The 24,332-nt window shown below is 52.1% G+C and overlaps 2 protein-coding genes across 2 annotated transcripts; one reads left to right on the forward strand and one right to left on the reverse strand.

Annotated features, from left to right (window-relative positions):
• Positions 1–4,069: 4,069 nt before the first annotated feature.
• LOC137141266 (acetylcholinesterase-like) lies at positions 4,070–9,181 on the reverse strand. Its single transcript, XM_067530096.1, has 3 exons — positions 7,668–9,181; positions 5,127–5,293; positions 4,070–4,184 (listed from the first exon to the last, which is right to left on the reverse strand). The coding sequence occupies exons 1-3, from the start codon at positions 9,170–9,172 to the stop codon at positions 4,162–4,164; spliced, it is 1,695 nt and encodes a 564-aa protein (XP_067386197.1). The 5' UTR covers positions 9,173–9,181; the 3' UTR covers positions 4,070–4,161.
• A 9,523-nt stretch (positions 9,182–18,704) lies between these two features.
• On the forward strand, positions 18,705–24,055 carry LOC137141258 (acetylcholinesterase-like). Its single transcript, XM_067530084.1, has 3 exons — positions 18,705–20,377; positions 22,520–22,685; positions 23,834–24,055. The coding sequence occupies exons 1-3, from the start codon at positions 18,876–18,878 to the stop codon at positions 23,873–23,875; spliced, it is 1,710 nt and encodes a 569-aa protein (XP_067386185.1). The 5' UTR covers positions 18,705–18,875; the 3' UTR covers positions 23,876–24,055.
• The last annotated feature ends 277 nt before the right edge of the window (positions 24,056–24,332 follow it).

Here is a 24,332-nt window from a genome sequence, read left to right on the forward strand (position 1 = left end):
CATAACTGACACGTACTCACTCCTCATCCCCTTGCTATCCCCGTGCTAAGATATCCCCACTCCCCACGGCTCTACTGATGTCCCTCAATCCTGATGCGTAGCCCTCTGCTATCCCTACCCTGGATTCTCCTCCCACTGCTCTGCCGGTGCCCCTCAGTCATGACTCCCAGCCCTCTGCTATAGTAGCCCTTGACTCTCCCCTCTAGCAGCTCTGCTGGTACCCCATAATCCCGCCCTGCATCACTTCCCCTCTCTGTTGCTAAACCACTCCTAACCCAGTCCTAACACACTATCCCACTCCTAACCCACAGCACCCAGCTTAAAAGTGAAAGAGACATGGGACCTTTACTCGTGTTCTGCTGGGACTCTCCCAACTTAGGTCGATTGTAACCAGCTTGTGACCAATGATGGCATCTAAAAATAACAAAACCCCTATTGGCAAGTGAGTATGAGAAGGAAGTCAGGGGCTCTTACAAGCTCAGCTGGTTCTGGCAAGGGCAGGACGTCTAAGTGAGATCTCAGAGAGTCAGCAGATGCTACAGGGAGCAGGGTAGGGGAACTCTCACTTGACAGTCCGTGCTGATCCTGATACCCCAAGGATAAATAGAGGGCCGCTGTGATACAGGGAGCGGGATGGGAAGTTCAATAAGGGGCGCTCTTCTCTTGCACTGAGTGTTGGTTCCAATGCCCCAGTGCAGTGCTAGAGATGATTGTGCTGAGGGGATAGAGGTGAGATCTCACTGAGGTCACTCCCCTGTAGTCACTGAAGACTCCAATGCCCCGCTCTGTGATTGAACACCCCCTATCATTTTATCTTCTTGATGGGGGTATGAAGCTTGTTTTTCTGGCTAACTACTGCCTTTATTATTTATATTATATATTATTATATTATATTATATATTATTTATATTCTATTCTTCCCTTTCCTCTAAAATCCATATTTCCTTTATTTGAACATAGGATTCCCCATTTATTTCCTGGTACCCAGCTGCCCCACCCCAGAGATGGCTGCCTGTCAGTGCCGGGCAAATGAATCAGAATGATCTGTTGTGTAGTTGTTATCGGCTGCCCCACTCCAGAGGTGGGTGCAATTAAGTGATCTCAGCCCTTCTGTCCATAGACATCTCAGTCTATTTACCCAATTGGGTCTCAGTTTTCAAATCCCTTGGCTCCTATCCAACTGTCCCTCCCGTCTGGCCAGATGCCTGTTGTGGGTTGGTACCATAGCTTCCAGACAGGGCATATGACTTGCCATTTTTGGATTCAGGATGGTAGGGGATAAGGTCCCATTGGTTTAAGGCTTTTGCTCTGCATAGATATTACAGGTATTTACGGTCAATGGATATCTCAACTGGGTGGAGACTGCTTCTAGGTAGAGCAGCCATTCTGCAAATGTGGTTTTTATTACCAGGAGTTGGTTATCAAATATTTCGTAGCCTAGTGCTGCAGAAATCAAGCTCAAGAACTCTGTGGAGGCATGTTCAAAGTCACATTTTTCTTGCTTGGTGTAAAGGCCATGCTGCCATAAGTACTCCAGGACCATTTGGACATGAGCAGGGTAGTCAGAGAAAATCAATGTGTGGCCTTGGTAGACTACTACATACTGGTCCCATATGTCTTGGAACACATCATTTATGAAATGTTGGAAGGTGGCCGGGGCATTGATCAACCCTCAGGGCATTATGAGATATTCATAATGGCCATAGCAGCTTTGGAATGCAATCTTCCACTCATCCCATTCCCTGATTGGCACAAGGTTTTATGCCCCCCAAAGGTCCAACCAAGTGAGAATATGGGCAGCCTCCATGCAATCCAGCAACTCTGGAATCAGGAATAGCAGATAATGATTCCTGATAGTTATCTTAGACCGTGCATGGCAATCAATGCAGAGTCGGATACTGCTGTCTTTCTTCTTGACAAAATGTACTGGTGTACCAGCCAGCGAGATGGACCAAGCCCTCAACTCTCCTGACCCCCCTTTCCCAAAAAACAGCCAGCTTCACATTCCATCCCTGAACATGTGAGATTGGCAGAACTCTTGCAGACCTGCCACCAGGCCCGAGCTTCTTACTTCCCCTCTTTCTCACCCCTGCTTCCTTCCTTGCCTATCCAGATTGCAAACCCAGCATGGCCCATTTGCTTTGCACCACATACCCTGTTGGAGCAGCACAAATAACAATAGATACAGCAGTTACTGATGGGAGAAATGGTGTTTCAATGGTTCTTGAACTGAGATCTGAATAGATCTGACATAACTGAGCCATGCAGCATGAAGGAAGTTGGGATCTGGGGGAGGTGTACCCCACTGGGTGCAAGACTGAGAACAGGAGTACTAGCCGGAACATGCTGCTGAGAGAGGAGCTGAGAACAGGCATACTTGACACACAGTCTCATAGAAGTATGGGGCTGGAAGAAACCTCACGTAGTCATGGAATGCAGCCCCTTGTGCTGAGGCAGGACCAAGTTAAACCTAGACTTAGACCTTCCCCAACCAGGTTTTTCCAACGTGGCCTGAACCACTTCCATTGCCCAGCCTCTCCAGCATTAAGGAGGGGGTCTGGATAGGCCGGTGCATTGGAGGGAGCAGTTTGCATTGCTGGCTGCTTTCATCTCCCTGGGTGAGAACATCTCACTGAAATGTCAGGGCCAGCAAACACCTCTCTACGCCTGCTGAGTTTTCCGCAGGCTTCTGTGCTAAGAACCTGCATCCAGCAGAGCAATCGCTGTTGGTTAATTTCATAGAGTGTTTCAGTGGACCTCTGGAGCGGCTCTGGAGAAGGTGGGGAACTGGACCCAGCAGACCTGTGATCTGCTTGTCGCTTGGCCATGCTTCTGCTGATGGAGGCTGTATTAGTCATTTCCCATCTCCGTGCCTCTACGGGTAAGGCAGGGCTTGTAAGGCAGTCTGCCTGGGAGAAGGAAAACTTGGATTTCAAAGCAAGAATCTTGGGCCTGGTGGCAGGTTTGCAAGATTTACGCCAGTCCTACATGCTCTAGGGGTCTGCGCCACTGTCCCTGGCTATCAGGACAATGTTTAGGTAGTGGGACATGGGCCTTTTCCCTCTAGGGGACGCTGATCCAGCTCCAGCACATGGGGGGAAGCCAGCTGACTCAGGGGATGGGGAAAGGGACATGTGGCTTTTACCCTTTGGGCGGTTCTGGTACCAGATGTGTAGTGAGTTGTGGAGACTCAGCCCAGTCCCCAGGTGGGCAGACACCAGTCTCCCAAACCCCACCAGCCCCTGAGCAGGGAGGCTGAGGGTTGAGTGGACCGGGTCTTGGGGAGGGAGTGCTGTGTGTATGTGGGGTTCTCTCCCTGTCCCTATACTCACTTAGCCTCCTCCCCAGACCCTGCCAGCTGGCTGGGCAAGTAACTCTCTCTGTGGCTTGTGTCATATAGCGGCCTGCAATTGTCATCAATAAACCACTAATTTTCTGAGAATCCTTGATGTGTATGGCTCTTCCTCACCGTCCACTGAGCAACAGCAAGGAGAGGGGGTCCAGTGGGTTAGAGCATAGAAGCTGGGAGTCAGGACTCCTGGGTTCTATCCCAAGGACAGTGAGGGGAGCAGGGTCTAGCAATTAGACAGAGGGGAGCTGGGAGCTAGGAGTCCTGGGTGCTATCCTCAGCTTGAGGACGAGAGTGGGGTCTAGTGGGTTAGCGAAGTGTGAGCTGCAAGCCACGATGCCTTGTTCTATCCCAGGTTTGGCAAGAGATTGGGGTCTCTTTGGTTAGCCCAGGGGAGGCTGGGAGCTAGGACTCTAATTCTATCTCTGGGTGCACAGTGTGACCTCTGGGCTTCGTCATTTGACTCTTCAAACCCTGGAGACCATTTACCACCCCCCATGTAATCTGTGTCCCTCATTATCCCCCCCAGGCACACACAAACGCACGCACAGATGCACACAGCCACTTTCTGTCTCTGCCTTCCACTTGAGGAGCAGCTAATCAACCTCACACACCAGGGCAGTGTCTCCAGACCGAATGGACTTCAATGCACTGGGGGTGGAGGTATTGCACAGAGAGGGTCAGTCAATGGATATCCAGCGGGTTTATTAGTAGGAGCCGCGTTAATGAATCGGCAGGTGCTAACAGGAACTGGATGACCTTCTATGCAGAGAGGGAGCCCCTCCAGGAGGGGACTGTAATTGCTCAGCTCTTCATTCACGTCCTAGGCCTCCTCCTGCGGGACACACAGCAAGTGGGGTTAACAGCCATGGTGATGAGCTCAGACTATGCAGGGTTTTTTCCAGCTTGCAAATGGGAGGGGAGAGTGCAGGGAAACCCAGTGCTGCATGGGTTCAGCATGGGAGGCTCACCCGTTACAGTCAGCGCAAAGCCCCGTGCACTAGGGGGCGCTCTTCTGCAGAGAGTGGCATGAGGGGCTGAGCAGTGGGCCGTCCCCACACAGTCAGTGCCCCCCCCCAGTGCCACATTTTAGCTTTGGGAGAGGCTGCACTGCTGGAGTTCCCATGTTTCCCAGCATCTCTGAACCCTGGTGTCCAATGTGCTAGGTTAAGTTCTGCCTCCCTTAAGACTTCCCCTGGCACCCAGGATTCCCAGCAGCTTTTAGATTTTCCTTCACTCCCTGTCTTACATGGTGACACAGTGGCCGTGCCCTTCCCCAGAGCTAGCCGTGTGTTATTCTCTCATTCTCTCTTTTCTCTTCTGTGCCATTATATGTTTCCTGCCCTCCGACCTCTGTGTCCCTGGATCCAGCCCATTAGCCCTGGATTCAACCTGCAGGTAATCCCCCTCTGAGCTCATTTGTCCTCCTGTGGATTGGGGTGGAAATGAGATGGCTTGGAGAGGAAACCCAGTTGTCATCCTCCTAGCCAGAGGGGCCAAGCAATAAAAGATGGGATAGAACCTGGTGCTGCCCCACATCAGATGGGTTCTGGAGTTCCCAAGGGACGGGAGAACTCCCCCAGGCAGGAGAATGGGACGTCTCTAGCAGGCCAGAATATTCCATGGAAATGTGAACTGGGGTCTTTGGCTTCTAGAGGGAAGCGATCTCCAATCTAGCCCAAGGGGTGAAGGGATTGGCTGGCTCAGAGTGGGGAGGAGACATGGGCAGAGACATACCCCTCTAGGGCCCCCATCCTCTCACCCCACTAATGCTCACCTGGGGCCCTTGGTTTCTTTGTGAGCTGTGATGCCAAGAATTCACAGTGCCTGATGGGCGATGCCTTCTCAATCTGGAGTGGCTCCAGGCTGATTCGCTCAAAGTTCTTCTTTGTGGGGTCGTAGGTGGGCCACTGCAGCTTGGTGAACTCCTTTGGCAGGGGTATCCTGTGTGGAAAACGAATATGCCACACAGAAGTTAGTACCGGGTCTTGCTGGGGCCATGAATGTGATCCAGCTGGTGTCTGACATCCCAGATGTAAGGGTGCTTATGAGCCAATTTGAAAAGCTTGGCCCCTTTCCAAAATGGCTGCCATCCACTGTTCTTCCCAACGAGAGTGAAGGCCCAGGCTGCCCTCAGGAAGCTGGCTGCTGCCTTCTGGTTTTCTGATATGGGGTGATGCTACAATTGCCTTTATTAACATGGCCACTGTCTTCTGTTGTTCTCCATGAGATGGAAACCACAGTCAGCCCTGAGTTGTGGTGGTTACCATTGGCTATGGCTCTTAGTATAGTGCCATTGGGGGCCACCTGCCCCCAGTCCTAGTGTCCTCGGATCCATCCCTTCATCCCCAGGAAAGATGGCCACTGTTTCCCATTGTTTGCAGTGGGACTGAAGCCAGGCTTCCCCCAGGAAGATGGGTATCCTTTGTGCTCACATAGGAAGGGGCAGCGTGGGGAGCAGAGCAATGTGGGGTTGCGGTGGGGGGATAGAGAACGACACCCAGATGGGGGCACAGATAGGAGGATCCGAATTGGAAGGGAGTCTGAAACCACCATTTGCCCTCACTTAAGATGGCCTCTAACTTGTCTTTTCAACTAGGACAATGTCACATGCTGCCCCAACAAAAAATGGCCACCATTTCCCACTGTTTTCAATTAAATTGAAGCCGAAAGCAGCCCATTGTCAGCTGTCATTTGCTTACAGCTCTTGCACATGGCAGCCAGGCTGTCCCTAGGAAAGATGGCCAACACTAGCCATTGTACTTAAGAAGGCTGAAGTTGCAGGCTGCCCTTAATGAAGATGGTTGCCTTTTCCCATGCTTCAAAAGGGAGAGAAGCTCCTGGCTGCCCTGAGCTAAAATGGCCTCCCTCAGCCTGAAGGCCCTAGCAAAGATGGTGGTCGCCACCTGTGGGAACAGCAGCTCTATGGCTCCTTTAGAGGCAAAGTAGGGGAACGGAGGCCACCTTCCTGTCTGCTGCTGGGTTAATCTGCATACACAGCTCTCTGGCTTTTTACTGTACCACTGTATACACTATACGGCAGGTTTTGTAGTTTTCCTGGCTCTTGTCTGGTCCCTCTCCAATTTATCAACATCCTATAATTACCCAGGCGATCCCATTTACCCTTTTTAAAAATTGGCACCACATTTGCTTTCATCCAATCTTCTGGAACTTTCCCTTGGCTCCAAGACATACTGAAAATCAATGTTAACAGGCCAGCGAGTTCCTCAGCCAGCTGTTTCAAAACCTGGGATGCAGATTGTAAGAAGATGATGGTTTAAATATGTCTGACTTCAGCAGTTTATTTATTGAACACTTCTGCCTTTTCTGCATTCCTATTGATAATTCTGCCATTTCTATCTAGTAAGGGATACATCCCATTGTGGGTATTCCTTTTGTTCCTAATATAATTAAAGAACTTTTCTTATTATCCTAAACTCTACTGGCCATAGAATTCTCCTTGTGCCAATTTGTTTCCCTTATCAATTTTTTACAATTCCTAATGTCTGATATATATTAATTGCTACTAACTTCTCCTTTCTTCTGTGTGTGGTATATTACGTTTTTATTTTCGTACAGCTGCCTTCCCTTCCATAATCTGGGAATCAATGAATCCAAGATGGATGGTTCGAACCAATGTTGAAGACATTCTTTTGGGGTTTTGCTTGCTTTTTTCATACAAGGGAGCATGTCTCTTTCTCTGCCCTAGTGTATGCTAAAACGTTAGGTCGTCACGGTTATCTCAGTCAGAGATGTGAGAAAACCGCACCCCTGACTGCCATAGCTTTGCTGTCCTAGTCCCTCGTGTCGCTGAAGTTATGTTGATGGAAACATGCTTTTGTTAGTGTAGCACCTGTTTTTAAGGATGGTGATGTTCTCCCACTGCTGCAGCAACCCCTTTTGCTGGTGCAGGCTGTACCTACACGATAGGTGCTGTGGCCATACCCGTATAGTCTCCGTAGCGCAGTCATTCCCTGAGTTTGTGAAAGGGCAGGCAGAGATTCGAGAGCATTGGCTACTAGCTAAAAACCTTCTTTCCTTAAATAAAGATGGGTGTGTTCATGGGATCGCCAACATCCTTATGAAGCAAGAAGCGAATTATTCTTAACCAGGGAGCTCAGATTTTACCTCCCTGAAGTAAGTTCAGCTCAAGGTCAGGGGGCTCAACCACATAATTACCTATAATTCAAAGGGACCCCTTCTTTGCCATGGAATTGAGCCAGGTTTTCCTGGATATTCTGATCGTCTGGTGAAAGAGTTACAGCTACTCTTGTGATTTGGCTCACAGGGACAAGAGGATTGTGGGAGATTGCCTTACCCGGTTTCGGCAAATGCAGCATTGAACAGCATCACGTTGTGGATCAGCTGCAACTCAGCCTCTGTGAGCGTGTGGTTGTGTCCTCCCAGGTACGCCATAGTCCCGAACTGGTAGGGCAGCTCAGAGCCATGCGGCACCCCCGTCCATGCAGGTGAAGACAAGATGCTGGGGCGTTGGGCGAAGTAGTAGGGGTACACGGGACTGCCGATCTCCACCTCTCGCCTAATCACCTCAGCTACCGGGCACACAATGCCGTAGTCACCGACAATTTGTTCCATGGCCCATCGATACCGCGCCTCCCCCTGATCTTTGCCGTCCTCACTGTACCGCTGTGCCACAGCCTGGACGGCCTCTTCTGAAGCATCTGGTACCATCAGCCTCACCAGCTGTAGCAGCTCCTCCCAGCCGATGGAGCTGGCGTTCTGCAGGTTGAAGCCAGGAGCATAATAGATTAGTATGTTGGACCCTTCATTGACAGTGAAGCCAGCTGCAATGGGCATAGGTGGGCCGTGCATAGCCTGCAGGAGTCTTGGTGGGGTATCAGAGAGGAATTCCCCATCTATTGTCGGCACAAAGGGCAGCCTCAGCAACTCCTTGCGGTGGAAGACGGAGAACTGGTGTTTGGGGAATTCCCCTGCTTCCTTCCCCTGCAGGCAGCCCACCAGGGCTTCCTCGCCATCGGAGCAGCCCAGAAGCCGGCCCAGTGTCCGCGCTCTCTCCTTGGCTTCCTCAAGTGAAACCCAAGTCCATGGTGTTGTTGGGGACCCGCTCTGCACCACGGCGCGCGAGAAGAGGGACCGGCTGCCCGGGGAGAGCAGGTGGAAGCCGACTGACACAGCACCCGCGTCCTGGCCGGCGAGCATCACACGGGACGGATCCCCACCAAATGCGGCTGCATTGTCCTGCACCCAGCGCAGCACCAGGCGTTGGTCCCACAGGCCGGCGTTCCCTGGGGCAGCCGGGGGCAGAGACAGGAAGCCCAGCGCCCCCAGCCGGTAGTTCATGGAGACCACAATCATGTTCCCGGTGGAAGCTAAGAAGCGCCCATCATAGAGGTCAACAGAAGCTGCACCTGCGAAGTACGCCCCGCCATGGATCCAGACGAATATGGGGCTGGGTGCGGAAGGCAAGGGATGGGGCACCCAGACGTTGAGGAAGAGGCAGTCCTCGGACTGCGGTCCTTGGGGTGTGAGTATTTCGGCATTAGGATAACCAATGATCGGAGACTGCAGGCAGGCCTTGCCGAAGCTGGTGGCCTCCAGGACGTGACTCCAGGGCTTGTGGGGAAGTGGCTTCTGGAAGCGCAAGGATCCCACGGGTGGCTGGGCGTACGGGATACCGAGGAAGGCTGTCACTGTCCCGGACCCAGCCTGGATGCGCTTGCCCCGGATGGGGCCACTGGTGGTTATCACCACGGTGTCGTCATTCTCGGAGCCAGAGCTGGGGCCAGGCCAGGAGAGGAGGAGGAGAAGGCAGGGGAGTGCGGGGAGGAGTCGAAGCATCATGGCAGCTAGAAGAGAACCACCCCAGATGATGTCACAGGAAATCGATATGGGGGCTTTTTCTCTTACAAGGTGCTGGCTCCATCCAGTCCCAGCCACCCAGCTCCCTAAACGCAGCCCATATCCCTGTTAGCAAATACAACCCCCTGGTCTGTTCCACCCAGACTTCCACGCCTTGCTCAGTTCCCAGATGTGCATCAACCATGACCCTAGCTTTGGAAGGTCGGTGGGGTGTAGTGGAGTAGAGCAGGGGGGTCTAGGAGTATGGACTCCTGGGTTCTATCCTCATTTCTGAGAATGGGGTCTGTAGGGAAGGTGTGGGGTGGGTAATTACCTAGAGTGATCCCAATTCCAGCTCTTCTTCTACTTCATTCACTCCCTTGAGCCCTCCGTCCCCATCTTGCAGCCAGTGGTACACACTCACCTGCCCTTCTCCTTGGACAGTCAGAGCTTTGTGGCTCTCGCTTCGTCTCACAGCTCAGCACGAAGGGGAACCGGGGAGGCTGGAGCAAACGGGATGCTCCAATGCTGAGAATAACTGCTAGGGAGCACCCACCTGCCTTATATATTCTCAAATCTGTGTCATCATGGGACTCTGCACAAACAAGGGGAAGAGATCTGTGCCAGCTGGATGGGTCTGTTCGGTGGGAGCCAAGGGGTTTGCAAACAGCGAGCCGGTTGAGTAAACAGCATGAGAGTTTTAGGGACAGATGGGCCATGATTATTCAATTGCAGCCACCTCTGGAGTGGGACCGATGGGTACCAGGAAGTGAATGCGGAATCCCATGTCAAAAGAAAACAGAAGTGGGTGTTAGGTGATGTGGCAGAATGGAACCACTGGAGAGGGTGCTTCGCCAGTAGACCAGGATTGAGACCCCTCCAGTGACGGACGTTACTAGGGGATGTTCAGTGAGAAGCGGTGCCATGGATTTGGTTATTTCAAACGTGAAAACCAGCATTCGCTCCAGCACAGCATTGGGCTGGGATATTTGGGTCAGCCCCGAATCCAAGGGGAGAGCGCCTGCTAGTGAGCTCCCATCCCGCTTTCTGCAGCACAGCGTCCCCCAGCACCATGCTGGGGTGAGCACTGACCGTGAGGGGACAGCACCGCCTACTGAGTCCTTCTCCCGGCCACCCAGTGCTTCCTACATCAGGCTGGGACATTTGGGTCTGCATTGATTGCAAGGGTAGAGCCCCCGCTGTACAGAGAGCCCCCATCCCTTCTGCACCGAACCCCTTCGTGTCATACTGGGGTACTGGGATCAGCACCAACTGTCAGGGGACAGCTCCCATATCCTGCTCTCTGTAGCATACTTAGCTTTTCCAGGCCTCCTTTTGAAATTCTGCCCGTGCTGCCACCCTCTTAACTCGTGAGAGCTGCTGCAGGCCAGATCCTGGTTCTGAGAATGTGTGGTTGGATCGTGATCATTACTGATGGCTGTGGGAATGTTTGTTCCTCCCAGGGGGTAGAAGGCTCTGAATTTGTCTAAGGTCCCTGGGCTGCTTCCCATAATCACTTGGCAATAAGGGTTTTGTTGTTTCTAGTTTCCACCATTGGTCACAAGCTGGTCACCGTTCATCTAAGCTGGGTGTGTCCCAGCAGAATGCTGAGTGCATATGACTTTGGCGTGGCAGAACTCAATATTTCTTGCTTTATAATTTTGCCAGAAAATATCAATGTTTATTTTTAAGCATTTTCCCCCAATTTTTTTAAAATTTAAACTTTTGGGAAATCGTGGGGTAGGGACATATAATGACTGTTTGGGCCAAAAACAATGAAGTTCTATAAACTGTTACAACACAAATTGTCAATACCACAGCTGAAATCACACAGAGTCAATAGCTTTCAATGAAACTCTAGTACATTTTGAAGCAACAATTTCCTTACTTTTCCCCTCTGGAAAATTCAAGAATTCCGATGGAAATGTTTTTCCGTCAGACTGTGTGTGCAATGAAATCGATATTTTGTGACATTTACTGATGTCTTTTAATTCTTCCAAGACTAATATAAGTGCAAGAGATTAAGGAGAGGTATCTGGGGTAAGAACACGGGAGGGAAATTTCTGCAGGGTGGTACTGAAGGGAATCCGCAGAGCTGTGTGTGTGAGAAGGGCGAGCACAGAGATGGGATGGGAGGGTGCAATGAGTTGAGATTAAGGGGCACAGGGCTGGGATATGAAGGTGATGATGCAGGTTGGGATTGATTTGACGTGAAGATATGTATCTGTTTGTGTGGGGGGGCCAGGTCAGGGACAGCAAGGAGCTGTGTGTCAGGAGTGTGTCGGTGTCAGCTGAGTTTTTCCCTGTGGCTAATTTCATTTATCTCCATCCTGTTTGTTCTCCTGTTCATCCAGACAAACTGCTGGCCCTTTCCTTGCTGATTTTGTAGAACCAAAATGAGCTGGAGTGCCATTTTAACCAATAAAATTGGGGCAAAAACCAGCCATTACTGCTAGAGACACTGAAGAACAATAGTTTAGTAAAGAGCTCAGACTTATACCACACTGTCATTAACTTGTTCTGGGCCAGTACCATTTTAACGCTAAAAAGACCCAGAGCATGTGATTCTGAAGCTGTTCAGGGGAGCAAAATGATACGCACAGTACAGCTAACTGAGAATGTCAGTTGCGGACAACTTCCTGGTGCAAGTGCTGGAGCAACCAACTAGGGGCCGTACTCCTACTGCTTACAAACAGGGAAGAGTTGGTAGGGGAAGTAGAAGTGGGTGGCAACCAAGGCAGCAGTGACCATGAGATGGTCGAGTTCAGGATCCTGACAAAAGGAAGAAAGGAGAACAGCAGGATACGGACCATGGACTTCAGAAAAGCAGACTTGGACTCCCTCAGGGAGCTGATGGGCAGGATCCCCTGGGAGGCTAACGTGAGGGGGAAAGGAACCCAAGAGAGCTGGCTGTATTTTAAAGAAACCTTATTGAGGGCACAGGAACAAACTATCCTGATGTGCAGAAAGAATAGCAAATATGGGAGACGCCCAGCCTGGCTTAACAAAGAAGTCTTTGGCGAGTTTAAACACAAAAAAGAAGCTTACAAGAAGTGGAAGCTTGGTTAGCTGACTAGGGAGGATTATAAAAATACTGCTCGAACAAGCAGGAATGAAATCAGGAAGGCCAAATCACAATTGGAGTTGCAGCTAGCAAGGGACGTGAAAGGGAACAAGAAGGGTTTCTACAGGTATGTTACTAACAAGAGGAAGATTAGGAAAAGTGTGGGCCCCTTACAGAATGGGGGAGGCAACCTAGTGACAGAGGATGTGGAGAAAGCTGAGGTACTCAATGCCTTTTTTGCCTCTGTCTTCACAGACAAGATCAGCTCCCAGACTACTGTACTGGGCGGCACAGAATGGGAAGGAGGCGCACATCCCGCAGTGCTGAAGGAACAGGTCCAAGACTATTTAGAAAGATTGGACATACACAAGTCCATGGGGCCAGATGCAATGCACCTGAGGGTGCTGAGGGAGTTGGCTGGGGTGATTTCAGAGCCATTGGCTATTATCTTTGAAAGCTCGTGGCAACAGGGGGAGGTCCCTGATGATTGGAAAAAGGCAAATCTAGTGCCCATCTTCAAGAAAGGGAGGAAAGAGGAGCCGGGGAACTACAGACCGGTCAGCCTCACTTCAATCCCTGGAAAAGTCATGGAGCAGGTCCTCAAGGAATCCATTTTAAGGCACTTATAAGAGAGGAAGGTGATCAGGAACAGTCAACACGGATTCACCAAGGGAAAGTCATGCCTGACCAACCTGATTGCTTTCTATGAGGAGGTGACTGGCTCTGTGGATGTGGGGAAAGCGGTGGACGTGCTATACCTTGACTTTAGCAAAGCCTTTGATACAGTATTCTTATCAGCGAGTTAAAGAAGTATGGGCTGGATAAATGGACTATACCAGCGGGTCTCAACCTTTTTCCCCGAGTACCAAAGTCGGGTGGCTACCACTTGACCCGAGACCCGAGTATCGGGGAAAAAAAAGGGAGGGGACTTGCGGCGTGGTTTCGCCGCGGCGGCGGGAGGGATTTTCGCCGCGGCGGCGGGAGAGATTTCCGCCGGCGTTTCGTGGCAGCGGGGAGAAACCGGCGGCGGGGTTTCGCGGCAGGAACAATGCCCGCCGCCGAAACCCTTCCGCCATTCCCCATTTACGGCGGCAGAATTTCGCAAGGGCAGGTGGGAGGGCCCATTCAGCGGCGCGCGTACCACCCAGCCGTCCGGTAAGTACCCCCGGTGGTACGCGTACCACCGTTGAGAACCGCTGGACTATACAATGGATAGAAAACTGGCTAGATCATCGGGCTCAATGGATAATGATCAATGGCTCCATGTCTAGCTGGCTGCCAGTCACAAGCGGAGTGCCCCAGGGGTCGGTCCTGGGGCTGGTTTTGTTCCACATCTTCATTAATGATCTGGAGGATGGGGTAGATTGCACTTTCAGCAAGTTTGCAGATGACACTAAGCTGGGGGGAGTGGTAGATACCCTGGAAGGCAGGGATAGGGAAGAATCCCATGCACAGCTACAGACTGGGGACCGACAGGCTAGGCAGCAGTTCTGCAGAAAAGGACCTGGGGGTTACAGTGGATAAGAAGCTGGATATGAGTCAGCAGTGTGCCCTGCTTGCCAAGAAGGCTAATGGCATATTGGGCTGCATTAGTCGGAGCATTGCCAGCAGATGGAGGGAAGTGATTGTTCCCCTCTATTCGGCATTGGTGAGGCCGCATTTGGAGTATTGTGTCCAGTTATGGGCCCCCCACTACAAAAAGGATGTGGACAAGTTGGAGAGAGTCCAGATCAAGAGCAGAACAAACAGAATGGGGATAAATTAAATTAGCCCCAAGAAATAACTCACCTGACATCTACTCACTCCACACCTGCAGCCCCCTGCTCTCCCCTCTCATCCCTCAGGTCCCACCCCCACAACAGCTCTACTGATGTCCCTCAATCCTGACCCACGGCTCCTTGATACACTAGCCCCAAGCTCCCTCCCCCAAAAGGTGTTCTGGTGCCCCACCCTGCATCACTCCGCCTTCCCCCATTGCTACCCCAGATATCTATGATAAAGCTCTTGCCATGATGTTAGGCTTGGAAGGATTTGACCATATCAGTAAACGTTGCTAAACATCGGTTTCACCGTGCAAGCACAACCTGACGAAAAAATATTGCTATCAATAATAATGGAAATGTACAGCTGGGCTGGGCAAGGAAAACGCTGCTCGAAAACATATTAGAGTTTAGCTTCACACTATTTACTTTGAATCTTTTGAGCTGCGAGGTCGCCGACGCCTGTTGGAACGGATTATGAAATGTTAACGTTCTGAAGTTCAGCTGTCGCTAAATAATTGTCTGGCACCCCGATTTTGCACAGCTGTCAAAACGGAAATTGAGCAAAATGGAAGAAAAGGCTTAAAAATGAACATTGAGGTTACTGTCATACGGGCTGGCTTGGGGGAGGGGGGGCAGTTAGTATATTGTGTGACATCAGCATGGCAGAATCATAATAATCCATGTGGGATAGGCCATGTCAGGTGTTGTTAGGAAGGTTATGAAATGCTAAGTAAGAGAATATTACTTATGTCCATGTGTAATATGTGAAAGGGAAGTTATAGATGTGTTTGAGATATCTGTGTTTCAAATTGTGCTGCCTGGGCAACACCCCAGATAGGAAGGCCGCAGAACAATGGCCAGCATAACGGCCAATTAAGGCATTCCCAGGTGCAAGGGGCCCAGAGAGAGAAGCCAGCATCACCACTGAGTCACCAGAACCTGCTTACGTGACTGGACCCCAGGCATACCTGAAGAGTCACCAGGATTGGCCCATGTGACTCTGGACTCCATTTTAGCTCCTGTAAATTTCACAGGCCACATGGCCAAAAGACAGAGGGTTTATAAGACCAAACCAGAGAATCCATTTTGTCTTTGCTCCTGTCCAGTCTGCAGACATACACCTATCTCTGGATCTATTCATCTTGCAACTGAACCGAAGGATCTAGACCCATCCAGGTACTGGATGTGAACCAGAGGGGACTATACAAGCCTGCAACTCCACATTTCTTCCAGAAACCTGAAGTATATGGACTTTTAATCATTTGTATATCTGTGATTCACTTTAACCCTTTAACATTTCTCTCATGGTTTATTTCTTTCTTTGTACAATAAACCTTTAGTTTAGATACTAAAGGATTGGCTGCCAGCGTGGTATTTTAGGTAAGATCCAAGCTTGTATTGATCTGGTGCTGTGGCTGACCCCTTGGGGTCAGAGGGAACCTTTCTAGCAAAGAGCAGAGAGTTTAAGTAACTGGTCTCTTTGATGGACCTGGTGCTGATTTGGGAGCCTTGAGTTGTAATGCAGTAAAAGGGGCTGTGGGCATTTGTGGACTGGCTTCGTGATATCCAGTGTGGGGTGATCAGAAGCAGTTCGTGGCTGGTTGGGAAGCCAGGCTTCAGTGTCACCCACCAGCATGGGGAGAATCTGCTCTCCTTTTGCAGCCTGCCCTGACCTTGGCATTATCAGTTGGCAACCCTGGGCACCGGACGGGTCACAGTTACCTGCCAAAATTATAAAGAAACAGACGCCGAGTTCTGCCAAGCCTAAGAAATACGCACTCCATGTTCTCTGGGACTCAGCCAATTTAGTTTAATTGTGATCCACTTGTGACCAAGGGTTGTAACTAGAAATAACAAAATGCCTACTGGCAAGTAAGTATGAGAAGCAACCTGAGGACATTTGGAGCAATTTCAAACTCACCCTCCAGGAGGAACATACTTGTCAAAAGCTGTCAAGAATGATTTTGACCCAACCACGGGTCCTTCGCCCAAAGCGGCTCTCAGAAGCTCAGCTGCTTCCGGCGTGGGCAGGATGTATAAATGAGAGTCAGCAGATGCTACAGGGAGCAGGGCAGAGGAGCTCTCACCTGACAGTCATGATCCTGATACCGCAGGGGTGAGTAGGGAGTCAGTGTTGGCTCCAAAGTCCCTGCAGGTTTGCATGTGAAAAATAATGAAATCGCTGGCCCTGCTTTGTCCCTGAACATCCCCTTGCACTTTCTCCCCGAGATGGGGAGATGAACCCTGGCTGGGTAGCCCCCTTAGATATTCTATTCTTCCCACTCCTCTAAAATCCATATTTTGGCTGTATTTGGACACAGGATTCCCCATTCATTTCCTGGTCCCCAGCTGCCACACCCCAGAGGTGGCTGCCTTTCATCTCTGAGCAAAGGAATTGGAATGGTCTGTTATTGGCTACCCCACCCCAGAGGTGGTTGCGATTCAGTGACCTCAGACCTTCTGTCCCCAGACATCTCAGGCTATTTACCTAACTGTCTGTTTTCAAAGCCCTTGGCTCCTATCCACAGTCCCACCAGGATGGTCCAGATCCCCCTCCCCTCCGCCTCTGTTTGCAGAGCCCAGCGTGTAGGACCCTACCAAGTTCATGGTCCATTTTGGTCAATTTCATGGTCATAGGATTTTAAAAATAGTAACTTTCACAGTATTGTAACCAAGGGTGTCGTGAGGGGTAGGAGGTCACAACGTTATTGTAGGGGGGGTCGCGGTATTGCCACTCTTACATCTGTGCTGCTGCCTTCAGAGCTGGGTGGCCAGAGGGGTCTGAGCCGGCCCCGGGAGCGGCCCGGCCAGGGAAACAGGATGTCCTGTCCCTCCCCAGCCCATCTGGGCCTCGCAGCTGGAACCCAGCACACAGCGAAAGCCTCCGGCTTGGGCGCCCCCAGCCCTGGCCCTCCCCGGCTTCAGGCCCAGCGCTCGGGAGTTAAAGGGATCACGGGTCCCCAGGCGGTCGCCCACTTGCCCCCCACAACGCCGGCCCTGCCTCCCCCCCAAAATGATGACCCCCCTCCAATGCCACCCTCACTTCAGAGATGGGCTCCCGGCCAGCAGCCGCCGCTCTCTGGCCGCCCAGCTCTGGGGAATCTGGTCTCTCCTACAACAGCCAAATTTCACGTGGGAGATCAGATGTCACAGCTCTGACTTTGCTACCGTTGGCCCTACCAATGAGGTCCCAGCTTTGAGGATAAATAAGCCCGGTTGGCTGCTCCCTAGCCGTTGTTCTTGGCCTCTGAGGCATCCGCCTGCCTCCCGCAGCTGAGTCCTGAGACACAGCGAGCGAGCCACGAAGCCGCGACTGTGCCAAGGCGAAGAGCAGGTGAGTTTGTGTTGGTCGGGGCCCAACACTGGCTCCGAGATACGGGCAGAGGAGTCAAGGGAGGGAATGAAGTAGAACGGCTGGAACTGGGATCTTTCTAGGTAATTACCCACCTGGTAGCCTTCCCACAGACCCCATTCTCAGAGCTGGGGGTGGAACCCGGAAGCCCTGACTCCCAGCACCCAGTGCTCTAACCCAGTAGGCCTCGCTACCCTTCCAGAGCTGGGCTACTACCCAGGAACCCAGGAATCCTGGTCCCCGCTGCTCTCACCCACTAAACCCCTCTCCCATCCCAGAGCCAGGGACAGCAAGGGAGGGAGTATTTGGTCTGCCTTCTCTGCCTTTGGCTGTTTCCTCCTGGTTGTTCTATGGGTTCTCCTACTGCCCCCATTTCCTGCCTCCTCCAGGCACCCAATGGGCCTGACTGAGCCGGGATCCCCGTAGAGCAGACGCCCAAGGAGAGCCGGGGGTCAGAGCTGCTGAGCTGAGGCATACAATTCTGGCAGACATTATGCAAGGCAACCACTGACAGGATGCCTGGGTTCTATCCCCCGCTCTGGAAGGGAAGTGAGGTCCAGTGGTTAGAGCGGTGGGGCTGGGAGGGAGGTGTCCTGGATTCTATCCCCAGCTCTTGGAGGAGAGTGGGGTCTCCTAGTGGGTTAGAACAAGGGAGGCTGGGAGTCAGGACAGCTGAGTTTCCTCTCAGCCCTGGGAGAGGAGTGGGGCCTAGTGGTTAAAGGGCCGATGGGACTGGGTTCTATCCCCAGTTGCAGGAGGGGACGTTGTGATGCCCTGACTTCTTCCACTCAGTTCCCCAAGAACTTAGTTCAACTCCAGTCTCAGCACTCAGATTCCTTTATTTGGCCGGCAGCAAAGCTACGCTGAGTTGATCAGAGTCAAGCGTAGGGAGCGGGTACAGGTTGTGCCGCACAGTCAAACCTCTTCCTTTGCAGACCTTTACACGGAAATTGGCATGCGCTACATGTTGCATCAGGCGTTTTGGGATTGGCCTGGTCACTTTGTAGGAGCCAATCCCTGTACAGCTCTCTCTGTCCACGCACTGTCATTGGACGATTTACTCTTTGCCTCGTCTTACGCTCCAGGCTTCTCTGACCCATTGTTAGTGAGTCTATTGTAATCAGTTCCCTGGGGGTTCCCGCTTATTTGAGCTAGTACAGACACTCTGTGTCCAGGCTGCTGATTTATTACATCCCTCATCCTGTCTCCCAAGAAATGGGGCCTCACCCATGTCCAATTAATTACTCATGTCAGCCCAGGCCTACAGGGGAGTAGGGTCTAAGGGTTAGAGCAGGGGGGCTGGGAGGCAGGACTCCGAGCTCAGGAAGGGAAGTGGGGCCTAGTGGGTTAAATCAGGGCTGGGAGGCAGGGCTGACAGAGTTGGACTCAGGCCAATATAGGGAACTCCCTCCTCCTTTGGTCTGTGTTAAGATGGCTGGGGGAAGCACCTCCTAGAGGACAAAGGCCCCAAATCCCGATCCCTTTTAACTCCTTCGGGGAGGGGGTGTTTCCCTTCCAGCTGCTGTGATGGCGGGACTCCTCCCCACACTCCTCTGCCTGCTCCTCCTCTCCCTGGTGGGCCCCAGCTCTGGCTCCGAGGACGACGGCACCGTGGTGATCACCACCAGTGGCCCCATCCGGGGAAAGCGCCTCCCAGCCGGCTCCGGCACAGTGACAGCCTTCCTGGGCATACCCTACGCCGAGCCCCCCCTGGGGGCCTTGCGCTTCCAGAAGCCGCTTCCCCACCAGCCCTGGAGCCACGTCCTGGAGGCCACCAGCTTCGGCAAAGTCTGTTTCCAGTCTCCGCTTACTGATTACCCTGATGCCGAAACATGGGCACCCAGTACTCCACCGTCCGAGGACTGCCTCTTCCTCAACGTCTGGGTGCCCCATCCCCGGTCCCGTGAACCGGCCCCTGTCCTTGTCTGGATCCATGGCATGGGGTTCTTTTCAGGGGCTTCCTCCCTCAATGTCTATGACGGGCGCTTCTTAGCCGCCACCGAGAACGTGATCGTGGCCTCCATGAACTACCGGCTGGGGCCACTGGGCTTCCTGTCTCTGCCCCCGGCCGCCCCGGGGAACGCCGGCCTGTGGGACCAGCGCCTGGCGCTGCGCTGGCTGCGGGACAACGCGGCCGCCTTCGGAGGGGATCCGACTCGTTTGTTGATCTTTGGTCAGTGCTCTGGGGCTGCCTCAGTCGGCTTCCACCTCCTCTCCCCAGGGAGCCGGCCCCTCTTTTCCCGCGCCGTGCTGGAGAGTGGAGCCCCGACAGCAACGTGGGTTTGGATTTCGCTCGAGGAGGCCAAGGAGAGAGGTCGGATTCTGGGACAGCTGCTGGGCTGCACCGATGGTGATGACACCGCCCTGGTGGGCTGCCTGCAGGGGAAGGAACCCGGGGAGTTCCCCAAACACGAGTTCTCCGTCTTGCATTACAATAAGTTGCTGGGGTTCCCCTTTGTGCCAACACCAGATGGGGATTTTCTCTCTGATGCACCACCAAGTCTCCTGCAGGCCAGTCATGGCCATTCTATACCGATCATGACTGGCTTCAATGCCAATGAAGGCTCCTACATACTACTTTATACTGTTTCCAGCTTCAATCTGGAGGACGCCAGCTCCGTCGGCTGGGAGGAGCTGCTGCACGCGGTGAGGGTGATGGCGCCAGAGGCTCCAGAAGAGGCCGTCCAGGCCGTGGCGCGGCGGTACAGCCAGGAAGGGGAAGGGCAGGGGGAGGCGCGGTACCGATGGGCCATGGATCAAATCGTTGGTGACTACTACATTGTGTGCCCGGTAGCCGAGATGGCTCAGCGAGAGGCGATGGCCGGCAGCTCCGTGTACACCTACTACTTCACCCACCGCACCAGCAGCTTGTCTACACCTGCGTGGACGGGGGTGCCGCACGGCTCTGAGTTGCCCTACGTGTTTGGGACCCTGGCATCTGTGGGAGGAACGAACCGCACCCACACGGAGGCCGAGGCGAGGTTGAGCCGCAGGATGATGCGCTACTGGGCAGAGTTCGCCAGGAGCGGGTAAAGGAATCCCCCAGAATCTTCCTGTGCCCCTGAGCCAGACCGTGAGAGCCGCTGCAACTCTTTAGCCAGGTGTCCACAAACATCCAGGAAGACCCAGCTCAATGCCATGGCGAGGAAGGGGACCCTTTGAAAAATAGATCGTCCATTTCAGGGGTTCTTACACTGGCATGGTGGGGGGTCATCACTTTTTGTAGAGGGGTTGTCAGAGCCTGCAATATTTTCAAAGGCTGTCCCAGGAAAAAAAAAGTTTGAGAACCCCATATATATTTGGTTGAAGCCCCTGACCTCGACCTGAACGTACTTCAGGGCGGTAAATTTTGAGCCAGGTTCCAGGTTAGGGATAATTCCCTTCTTCCTGTATCAGGATGGCGGCGATCCCATGAACACACCCATCCTTATTCAAGGGAACTAGGTATTTTAGCTAGCAGCCAGCACTCTCAAAACTCTGCCTGCCCTTTCCTAGCCCTTCCACACAAAGTTAGGGTATGTGTACTCTACGAAGACGATACAGGCATGGCTACATCAGCCTGTCATATGGATACAGCCTGCACCAGCAAAAGGGGTTGCTCCAGCAGTGGAGGAACATCACCTTCCTAAAAAATAGGCACTACGTTAACAAAAGCATCTTTCCATCAACATAACAGCGACACTAGGGGCTAGGTGAGAACAGCTATGGAATTCAGGGGTGTGTTTTTTTCACATCTCTGGCTGAGATAACCATGGCAATTTAACTTTTAAGCATACATTAAGGCATAGATAAAAAGACATGCTCCCTTGCACTAAAAGTGAGCAAGAAAAACCTCAAGAGAAATCTCTTCAACATTCCCCGTTCTGGTCCTAACCACCCAGTTTGGGCCCAGTGATTCCCAGATTAGGGAAGTGTAGGCAGTTGGGAAAATTTAAAAAATAATATTCAACACATGGAAAAAAGGGAAAGTTGATAGTAATGAATATAAACCAGCCATTGAGAATTGTAGAAAATTGATAAGGGAAGCAAAGGGAAACATGGCGAAACCTATGGCCAGCAGAGTTAGGGACAATAAGAAGAAGTTCTTGAACTATATTAGGAACAAAAAAATCCCTGACAATGGGATTGGACCATTACTAGTTGGAAATGCCACAACTATGAATAGTAAAGCAGAAAAGGCAGAAGTGTTCAATAAATAATTCTGTTCTGTGTTTGGGGAAAAAACATGATATCGTCTCATTATATGATGATAACACTCTCTCCATTCCACAAGTGTCTCTGGAGGCTGTTAAACCAAAGCAAGTAAAGTCAGATATTTTTAAATCAGCAGGCCCAAAGAACTTGCATCCAAGTGTTTTGAAAGAGCTGGCTGAACCTGTTAACGTTGATTTCAGTACCTCTTGGAGCACTGGGGAAGTTCCAGAAGATTGGATGATAGCAAATGCTGGGCCCATTTATAAAAAGGGTAAATGGGATGACCCGGGTAATTATAGGGCTCTAGGAAAATGGCAGACAACTCAGGAAAGCTTGTGGCTTCAATTTCATTGAGCACAGTGGGAGATGGTGGCCATTTTTGGTTAGGGTTATAACATCATCCTTTTTGGAAGCACAAGTGAGAGAGGCCATCTTAAATAAGGTTAAATGGTAGCTTCAGGGAACCTTCCAGTTTAGAGTCTCTTATCTGTGCCCCTATGATCCATAACACTGCAGTGGCCTTCTCTCTCCTCCCCCTCACCCCATGTTTTGTTCAGCTCCCCACACTGCCCCTTCCTTATGTCCGTGAGCACAAAGCACACCCATCTTCCCTGAGGAAAGTGGAACTTCAATTGCCGTGGAAACAATGGGAAACAGTGGCCATCTTTCCTAGGGGCAGTCTCATTTTACAAATGGCTGTGTCTTTGATGTCATCAATGGGTGTCAGTGGCCATCTTTATAAAGGGCAATCTGTAGCATCCCCCCATATGAGTGGGGGAAATTAGCAGAAGTGGCCATCTTAACTGAGGGCAGCCTGTCTCTTCACCCTCACTGGGAACAACAGGGAATGGCAGACTTTTGGAGAGTGACCACTTTTTGCAGGCTGGCTCCTAATGACCCCTGCCTCCAGGATGGCAGACTTTGGCTTGAGCAGGTGCTCATCCTTTCTCTGTGTGGCGTGTTGAATTTCTCCCCAGGATCCCCACAGGGGAGAGGAGCAGTGGCAAGCAGTGGCCCCGCTATGACCCCATGGAGCAGAACGTCTTCCGCGTAGGACTTGAGTCATCCCAGGTCGAGGTGATGTCCCCCGCCCGGCGCTGCAGCTTCTTGATGTCACTGCTCACAGACCAGCTGAGCCCCCAGGTGAGCATCAGTGGGGTGACAGGACAGTAGCCCAAGAAGGGAAAGGCCCTGTGTGCCCCCGCCCCCCGGAGCTAGCCAGTCCCTTCACCCCTGGGGCTGGATTGGAGCTTCCCTAGAGGGGAAGGACCCAGATCACATTCCTGTCTCCATGGGATCTTCTGGTCTCCTAGAGATGCCCCATTCTCCAGCGTGGGGGAAATCTCACGTCCCCTGAGGACTGAAAAACCACCTGCTGTGGGGAGCCCTGGGTTCTACCCCATCTTCACTCGCTTGGCCCCTCTGGCGCCCGTTTTTCTGTACCAGCCCAACCCCATGTTCTCCCATTCCAGCAGAGAAGTTCTGAGCTCAGAGGGGGATTCTCAGCAGGGTGAGTGGGGGTGGTGGGATGGATCCAAGGACAGAAAGGGCTGAGGGCAGAGGGCCCATAATGGCACTGAAGAGAACCAAAGCAAGTAAAGTCAGATATTTTTAAATCAGCAGGCCCAAAGAACTTGCATCCAAGTGTTTTGAAAGAGCTGGCTGAACCTGTTAACGTTGATTTCAGTACCTCTTGGAGCACTGGGGAAGTTCCAGAAGATTGGATGATAGCAAATGCTGGGCCCATTTATAAAAAGGGTAAATGGGATGACCCGGGTAATTATAGGGCTCTAGGAAAATGGCAGACAACTCAGGCAGACACTGAAAGAAAGAAATGCAGCTGGCTCTGGGGAAGGGCACAGCCACTGTGTCACTGTGTAGGACAGGAAGTGAAGGAGAATCCTACAGCCGCTGGGAATCCTGGGTGCTAGGGGGCTCTTATGGGAGGCAGAAACAAACCTCGCGCATTGGACACTGGGGTTCACTGATGCTGGGAAACACGGGAACTCCAGCAGCCCAGCTTCATCCAAAGCTAAAATGTAGCGCTGGGGGGGAGCACTGATTGTCTGGGGACAACCCACCTCTGATCCCCCCCATGCCGCTGTCTGCAGCAGAGCGCCCCCTAGTCCACGGGGCTTAGAACTGAGTGTAAGGGGTAAGCGTCCCAGCCTGAGCCCATGCAGCACCAGGTTCCCCTGTAGGTCTCTCCTTCCATTTGCAAGCGGGCTAAACCCTGCATCATCTGAGCTCATCGCCACGGCTGTTAACCCCACTCGCTGTGTGTCCCGCAGGAGCAGACCCAGGACGTGCCCAGCCTGGGGGGCAGTGAATGAAGAGCTGAGCAATTACAGTCCCCTGCTGGGGGGCTCCCGCCCTGCAAACAAAAGCATCCAGTTCCTGTTAGCGCTTGCCGAATCATTAACGAGGATCCTGCTAATCAACCCGCTGGGCATCCACAGACTGACCCTCCCTGTGCTATTCCTCCACCCCCCAGGTCATTAAAGCATATTCGGTCTGGAGACGCTGTGTGGGGGTCTGAGGTTGATTAGCTGCTCCTGTGCAGGGGGGGCAGAAAGAGAGTGTGTGTGTGTGTGTTATGGGGTGGGAGTTAAGTGTTGGGATAGCAAGGAACAAAGATTATATTGTGGAGTACATGGTGATCTGGGGTTTGAAGGGGCATATGAAAAAGCCCAGAGATTCCACTGTGCACCCAGAGCTAGAAATAGCACCCAGAAGTCCTAGCCCCCAGCGCCTTCCCTCCCTCCCCCACTTCCTTCCCTGAGCTTGGCT

Source organism: Emydura macquarii, unplaced genomic scaffold (genome assembly GCF_026122565.2).
Source record: "Emydura macquarii macquarii isolate MOO-44397 ecotype Brisbane River unplaced genomic scaffold, CSIRO-AGI_Emac_v2 contig_3035, whole genome shotgun sequence".
NCBI lineage: Eukaryota > Metazoa > Chordata > Testudines > Chelidae > Emydura > Emydura macquarii.

Coding starts and splice junctions, on each gene's coding strand:
- LOC137141266 (XM_067530096.1), bottom strand. CDS start 9,172: ATGATGCTTCGACTCCTCCCCGCACTCCCCTGCCTTCTCCTCCTCCTC. Junction 5,294..7,667: donor GCTGCATTTGCCGAAACCGG/GTAAGGCAATCT, acceptor TTTTCCACACAG/GATACCCCTGCCAAAGGAGT. Junction 4,185..5,126: donor AAAGAAACCAAGGGCCCCAG/GTGAGCATTAGT, acceptor TGTGTCCCGCAG/GAGGAGGCCTAGGACGTGAA.
- LOC137141258 (XM_067530084.1), top strand. CDS start 18,876: ATGGCGGGACTCCTCCCCACACTCCTCTGCCTGCTCCTCCTCTCCCTG. Junction 20,378..22,519: donor GCAGAGTTCGCCAGGAGCGG/GTAAAGGAATCC, acceptor ATTTCTCCCCAG/GATCCCCACAGGGGAGAGGA. Junction 22,686..23,833: donor CAGACCAGCTGAGCCCCCAG/GTGAGCATCAGT, acceptor TGTGTCCCGCAG/GAGCAGACCCAGGACGTGCC.